Source organism: Pelophylax lessonae (assembly GCF_965119305.1).
Source record: "Pelophylax lessonae genome assembly, chromosome: 4".
NCBI classification, from domain to species: Eukaryota; Metazoa; Chordata; class Amphibia; order Anura; family Ranidae; genus Pelophylax; species Pelophylax lessonae.
In genome coordinates this window covers 601,027,292-601,034,936 of record NC_138771.1, presented here as the reverse complement: position 1 = coordinate 601,034,936, position 7,645 = coordinate 601,027,292, and the positions used below count along the sequence as shown (strand labels likewise).

At 41.4% G+C, this 7,645-nt stretch overlaps 1 protein-coding gene across 2 annotated transcripts in view; it reads right to left on the bottom strand.

The window, feature by feature from the left end:
- Window positions 1-400: 400 nt before the first annotated feature.
- LDLR (low density lipoprotein receptor) overlaps window positions 401-7,645 on the bottom strand; it is a 234,743-nt gene continuing 227,498 nt past the window's right edge. For both annotated transcript variants that reach the window (XM_082257269.1, XM_082257270.1), the window contains 6 exons: window positions 7,394-7,535; window positions 6,302-6,454; window positions 5,925-6,194; window positions 5,204-5,284; window positions 3,890-4,053; window positions 401-1,544 (listed from right to left, as the gene is read on the bottom strand). In XM_082257269.1, coding sequence (XP_082113395.1) covers window positions 1,509-1,544; window positions 3,890-4,053; window positions 5,204-5,284; window positions 5,925-6,194; window positions 6,302-6,454; window positions 7,394-7,535 — 846 coding nt within the window. In that variant the 3' untranslated portion in view covers window positions 401-1,508. The remainder of the gene's footprint in view (window positions 1,545-3,889; window positions 4,054-5,203; window positions 5,285-5,924; window positions 6,195-6,301; window positions 6,455-7,393; window positions 7,536-7,645) is intronic.

The following is a 7,645-nucleotide window of genomic DNA, read 5'->3' as shown; positions in this document are numbered from 1 at the left end:
TCCACAAACTTTTGGCCATATAGTGTCTTTTGTTGCATATGAAGGCTTCCAAACCTACCCATAAAATAAAAACACAAGACTCAAAGGATTTGAAGAAATAAATAAATTATATATTAAACTTTTCCCAGTTGTGACATAATCAGTACAGCTATATACAGCAAAACTGTAAGCAATATGACAATATGTACATATATTAATATTTACACCCTTCACAAAAAAAAAAAAAAAATCTCTTTACAGGTTCAGGCAGAAAGTTTTGATTTCAATACTGTAATAAAAGATTGGCTAATTTCTACAGACAGAGAAATAGAGAGAGGTAAGCAAAGATAAGATAAGGCCTTGGTGTGGTGGCAATATCGCGTGCAGCCATGAAAGCGATTTCAAGTATAGAAGAGAAATATTTTTGCGCCACTTGCAAATTAAGGCAGATTGGTTGCCAAAGAGCAGGCTGAACGTCTTGTTTCACAGTTCTCTTATAGGTAGCACCACTTTCAACAGTTTCTGTTTTCATGTAACCGATACAAACAAAATGATTTTTAAAGCTTAAGAAACAGCCAAACTTTTCCAGGTTCCATACTTCAAAACTTTTTTGTTTTCTTCGTCTGCCATCATACCCCGTTGGATACAGGCAGTTGGCCAAGCGTGACGTTTGAACAATATAAAGCTGTGCAAATAAAAGCCACAATATAAAATAAAATAAAAAAATGCTTCAAAATAATATACAGAACACTTGAGACGAAGAACAAAGAAAGTGCAAATGGAGGTACGTGGATTTTTTTTTTTTTTAGAGAAATGGGATCAAAAGCAAAGGGTGGTGGTAGATGAGGCACTTTTGGGTGATTGGCGGCCTGTTGCGATTTGCTACATTGTAGCGGGAATGCTGAGCCTGGATAAAAATGGCTTTACTCCGACCCCGAGAGTTAAACCTCAAGGCAGTAAACACATCGACGCCCTGAGGAGATCTCCATATAAACTATTCTCTACAAAGCTTTGTGCATTATTCCTCTTTTTCCCTCCAGTTTGAATATTTTTTTCCACGTTTTAGTGTTTTTTTTTTTTAAGAACGGTTTTGTGCTTTTAAAACAAAACAAACAAAAATATACCCCAGCAGGTAGGTCACATTCAGTCCTTCATAGTCCCCCAGTGCTTTTATTATTATTTTTTAATGTAACTTCCAGTCTCGTCCCGTCCCTTCAGACACCTCGTCAAGTTTTCTCCTTTCCTGACTCGAAGAACTCTTCACATCGCAGAAAGAGGCACCAGGGTGGGACATAGTTGGCACAACTTCATAAATAACCCAAAAATATGTAACTAAGGTTTATGTACATAGTGAACCGTTTGGTTTGTAAAAAAAAAAAAAATAATAATAATAGTTCTGGAAAATCTCTGGGCTGTGCCAGCTGGCGCAGTGGTTTGGACGGGTATCATTTGGTTGCTTAGCAGTCATTGCCCCTGATACATATTTGAGCAGCAGAGTTTTGGTGTTAGGCACAGTGGTCAAGGGTTGTTCAAGCAGCGTCGTCTTCCAAACTCACCATCTGTCTCTAAAAAAGTAACAGGAATCACTGAATTAGCAGTTGGCAAAATACTCAGCATAGAATAAGTAAAACATTATAGGAGGAAAAACAATCGATACTCGACTTTGCTTAGGGAGCTGAGCTCAAGCAACCTCAACTGGCATAAACAGGGGCCCTAAAAGCGGACCTGTCATTTCAGAAAAACAAAATTCTACAAAGAATGGGGTATGAAAGCTAAGCCAATTTTGGAAGTAACAGGAATCACTGAATTAGCAGTTGGCAAAATACTCAGCATAGTTACATAGTAGGTGAGGTTGAATAAAGACAATAGTCCATCCAGTTCAACCTGTGTAGGTGTGTGTGGCTGTAATCATCTCACATACCCCTGAATGTTCTGATCCTTGAGATGTACGTCTAAGAGTCTTTTGAAAGCCACCATACTACCCGCAGAAACCACCTCTTGTGGTAGAGAATTCCACAATCTTGTAGCCCTAACAGTAAAGAACCCCCCACGTTGCCTGAGGTTAAAACGCTTCTCCTCTAATCGCATTGTATGCCCTCAAGTCCTCATGCAATCCCTTCGACTGAACAGCTTTTTTTCTAAGCTGAGATCCCCATTGAGATATTTAAAAATTGCTATCATGTCCCCCCTCAGGCGTCTCTTCTCCAGGGAGAATAAATCAAGTGATTGCAGACGCTCTTCATAATTAAGGTCCTCCAATCCCCTAATTAGTTTAGTTGCCCTTCTCTGGACTCTCTCCAGCTCCAACACATCCCATCCCTCCAGCATAGAATAAGTAAAACATTATAGGAAGAAAAACAATCGATAATCGACTTTGCTTAGGGAGCTGAGCTCAAGCAACCTCAACTGGCATAAACAGGGGCCCTAAAAGTGGACCTGTCATTTGAGAAAAACTAAATTCTACAAAGAATGGGGTATGAAAGCTAAGCCAATTTTGGAAGGGTGATCAAAAGCACAAGCTCCAATATTTTTAATACCTGTCTGTCATGTCACGTTATTCCACCCTGTTGTATATGGATGATATTAGCACTAGCACAGCTTTTATCAACTTTTTTACCCCTGCTAAAATTCTCAAGGAACCCCAGATAAAATGAATTTGTCATTCAAGGGGGAAGAATATCCTCTCTACAATGGTGGTCAGAATGCTGACCTTATAAACAGCTAAAAAGAGATTTGATGTCATGCTGCTGGCTCTGCCAAATGGCATAGGAGCCAGGATTATGCAGGCTCCATCAGATGGGAAGTCAATCGGACACAGCTCAGGAAACCCCTACCAACCTTTGGAGGAACCTAATGGGCCGTACACACTATAAGATTTTCTGAAGACTTTTTCCTTTAGATTTACCAAAACCATATAATATGAGGTCAAACCTAAACACTTTCAATTTGTATGCAATCTGGCAGGCCCTTGCACTACATAGAAAGGTAAATCTGAAGGAAAAGGTCTTCAGAAAATCTTATAGTGTGTATGGCCCTTTAGTTAAAGCGTTACTAAACCCAGGAGCCTGCAGTCACTATATCTGGTCTCCCACAGTACACAGAACATGGAAGTGCAATTATTTTAGTAAATATAAACTGCTAAATATCTTTTCCTATCAGCAGTATATAGCAGTCTTATAACTTCTATCAGTTCCTGGTGAAGCTTGTAGGAAGAGTTTTCATACTGCACTGAGCCGTTCTATCTGGATGCAGGACCCCTGACCCTCTGACCCCTGACCAAACTGAGCATGTGCAGCCTGACTCCAAAGGCTCTGTCTTATGTTCTGGAGTCAGTGGAATAAGGGGAGGATCTGTGCATACAGGATCAAGCAGCCTTTTTACACAATGCAGAATATTAACCCCTTAGGTTCCACAGTGAGTATAACAAGCATACTTTACTGCATATACAGACTGATTTTAGTGTGGTGGGTTTAGTAACACTTTAAGAATGGATACTCTAGGACAGTCATTCTCCACCAGGGTTCCTCCAGAAGTTGCTAGAGGCTCCTTGAGCTGTGGTTGAATGACCTCCTATTTGATGATGCATATTTTCTTGAACAAGACCACTTAGCAAAGCAAGCAGCAGGACACCAATGATTGTTTCTAGTTGTCTGTAAGGGTGTCATTCTGACCACCACTGTAAGGGTTGCATTCTTCCTACTTTCGACCAATGTGATGGGGATTTTCCATTGACCCCAGATTATTTGGTTTTGATAAGGGTTCCCCAAGGCTTGAAAATTATTTTAGGGATTCTTCTGGGGTAGACAGATTGAGAAAGGCTGCTCTAGAATGTTAAGTTGTAGGATAATAGTTCTCAAGAGCAAACTCCATACAGAAGACAGTAAGGAGAAACCAAAATCCAAAATCTTACCGATGGGTATGTGTATCCACCATCCTGACTTCTGCATATATGGATCTCATCATCTTCTGTGGTTTTCTGGTACACAGGATTGTCAAAGTGGATAGTGTTGGTGTTCTTTAACCTCCAGTTTCTCCATACCAGGAAGCCTCCAAAAGCGAGCAGGCAGACTATGACTGGAAATAAAGAAGGAGGTGTTAGCTTGTTACAGACAGTAAGAACTCTATTTTCTAAAATACCAACAAACCAGAAAGCTCTATATAGGAAATACTCTAAGAGGAATGCATTGTTAATAGATTACCATACATAACATAAGGACAATTGTAGAAGATGGGGCGATATTTGACACTAAGGCCCCTTTCACACAGGCGGACCGTTCAGATCCGCCTGTTAGTTTTTTGGCGGATCTGAACGATCCCCCCATGCATTCCTATGGGGCATCGGATGGCAGCGGAGACATGTCCGCTGACATCCGACCCGATCCGATACGTCAAATCTGGACAGATGGAAACCCTATTTTCCATCCGTCCAGCGGATCGGATCGGATGGCATCGGATGAGAACGGTCAGACGGTCCGTTCCCATCCGATTTACCCCATAGAGATGCATGGGGAACTGACAGCTGTGTCTCTGCACACAGCGCGGAGACACAGCTGTCCTCCTGCTGCTCAGCGGGGGATCGGCGGCTCGATCCCCCGCTGAGAAAAACGGACTCCATCCAACGGACGGAGTGTGTGAAAGGAGCCTTAGACTAAATGAACACTAATTAACACCTGGTCTAACTTGGGCTCCAACACAGATAAGCAAACGTTTTCCATACGTGGATGTTTTCTATGCAAGCCATACATTCAGTCTGTGCAGGAAAAAATTAATGCAGTCAAACGTTGACCACATACATGACACCCCTGGTCATGATATGATCATGTATCCAGTCTGGATTGTTCTATAACCGATAATGAAGAAATATTTATCATTGGCCAACATGCTGCCAGATTATAATCTTAAATCAGCCTAATCTTGCTGATAATCAATCCACAAAATGGCGCATTAGGAAATCCAATGTCTTGGCTGATGATAAACAAATTATTTTCACCACAGCTGCTGCTAACTAAGCTACAACGCAGGTATTAGAAAAGACCGGAGACTTTGGCTGAGAATGTACACAGATAAATTATGAACACCCAGCAGGCAGGGCGGATCAGCTTTTTAGAGATGGTGTGTTGCCCATCTGTTGGGTTAGTTTAATAAAGCTCCACTAATACAAACATGATCGTGCTGCTCTATAGTATAGAGTATATTGAACCAAAAAAGTAGAGGGGAAACTTACCAACAGGAATGACAGCGTAAATAGCGTTGGACTGGGAATGGGAATTTGTAGTCTCCATCTTAACCTCATTGTTCTTTTCAGCTGCAAGTAAAGACATGGCAGAGGTCAGTGGTATGTCATACATTTGCCTTCAGTGATTTGCAGCTTAGTGTCTGTAATGTTTCATGTACCACCCATTGTTGGCTTTCATATGGTGTTCGCACAACCTGTCCCTAAAATCCACTATCATTCCCAGCACATAACTCAGGTTCTTAAAAAGGTGACTTTTTTAGGAGTTCTTTTGAGAATGATTCAGAACTGTAGTGGCCTTATTTACAACTAGTCAAAGGTATGAAATGTCATCGCAACCTCCTGTGAGTTTAATAAATTGATTAATACACTTTTCCCAGATTTGAACTGAAGAAAAAGGGGTAGCGATTAGTTGGAACAGACTACTACTACTAGTACTACTAGTCCTGCAGATCTATGAGATATTGCTCAATATACTATGTGCCGTCAGTAGCATGGATCTAAAATACAGCCAGTGGCTACTAAAGCGAAGTTACAAAGAAAAACTGAAATCAAGTTATTCTTATCTTTCAGGTCAGGCCGAAACATTTAAAGTCCAAGTCAAAAGACCCAACTTTTTCACAGATGAGGGCCTACAACCTGGATTTCATCTGCTACTAAATTAACAAGTTCTGATTTGTACCACACAAGAGATACAGGAGGAGTCTGGTACCTGGATGTGACACTGTAGAAAGTTCTGGTGTAGAGAGTTCAGGATTTGCTTTAGCATTCTGAGGCCTTTCTGTTTTAGTGACTGGTCGGCTTGTGGTAGATGAAGCAGTGGTCTTAGGCCTTGTTGTTGGCTGTTCAGGCTTGACAGTAATGGACTTCCTTGGTGTAGAGGTGATCTTGGCAAGGAGAGTACTTCTGGGTGTGGTGATCAGAGAAGGCGTAGTCGTAACCGGAGGGGAGGTGACCTTAGTGGCATGTGGAGTAACGGGTTCTGAAGGGACAACCAATACACTTGTTACAATCCTACACACGCCTACACAAGCATTCACAGAGAAGGCTTTCGCTAACTTATGTGCACACATCATATTAATGACTTACCTTTCACACAGCTCCTCATATCTGGTCCGAGGTGTTCTCCGTCAGGGCAAGCACATGTGTACTTAGGTGGGTGTTTGCCGATTTGTGGAGCGGGCAGACACAAGTATTCGCAGCCTCCATTGCCAAGGTGGTGAGAAGCACACCAGTTATCACCTGAAGGTCACAGAAGAAAGAAAAAAAAAAGGCAATTTAATATAATTATTCTTTGCAAAGCACTACACCAGTTTCTTGGGGCATTCCCTATAATGTGCTTCTAAAGTCATAACTATTTTATTTTAAGGTTTAGATAGGGGGGTTAGAGATTAGACCCACTGCTGAGTTTTGATTGCTGTCTGTGTCTTTGCTAAGGAGATTCCCGGGAGTAAAAGTTAGGAAAAATCCAAATTTTAAGCTCTCAGCAGAAAGGGAACAGATGGAAATTTGTTCCAGTAACAATTGTCTAATAGTGGGGTTCCCTCACTATTTCCTGTTGTGTCTATAGGACAAGGGAAAGAACATTTCCCCAACGGAACTCACAAAAAAAGATGACAGTGGTTTTCACCATTCTATAATTTTAGCTTTAGATACACTTTAACATTAGGATCTTGTCATACATTACAACATGTGCTATGTTTTTGGCAACCCAGTCAGGACAACCAATACTCCCCAGAAGGATATGCCACCTTTTTTTCATATGGTGCAATGTAAGTTCTGCAAAATGATGTGTTTTTGTTTGCCTTTTCCAACTTAAGCCAGCCATAGATGGATCGAATGTTGGCTGGTTCAGCAGGGACCGGCTGCAATTTGATCAATCTATGAGCAGGCTAATTGTACCCAAGTCAATTCATTGATCTACCAGGGTACAACCAGCATGTTCGATTTGTTAGCATGTAATTATTGCCAGCGGCTATAGCTGTGTTCTCCTGGCAGGGGGGGACTCCCTGTGCCCCCCCCGCTAAGAGAAAACAATAGCTCCACGACAGAGATCCGCAACAGGAATCGCTTGATCCCCCTCATCAACACAGTCAATCAACCCTAGGTTGCAAGAAAATACATTTACATAATTTATGGTCAGCTTTATAGTCACAATGCAGAAGCTAAATTTCTTCTTACCATCAGGTTGTCCATGGTTGTGATACAGGACAATGTCTTCTGGGGATAAAAGGTCTTTAGCCACCTTTGTTATATGCTCTCCAGTCAGCCTGTTGGCACTGAATATAGCTTCATTGTCAGTATCAGTCCAGAACACAAGATCCTATAGGAAATAAAAACGAAGCAAGTTATTGAGAAGTCAAATCAAAGAAAATGACCAAAAATAGCTAAAATCTGTTTGAGAACAGTGCAACCTGTGACCCAGGGTGATAC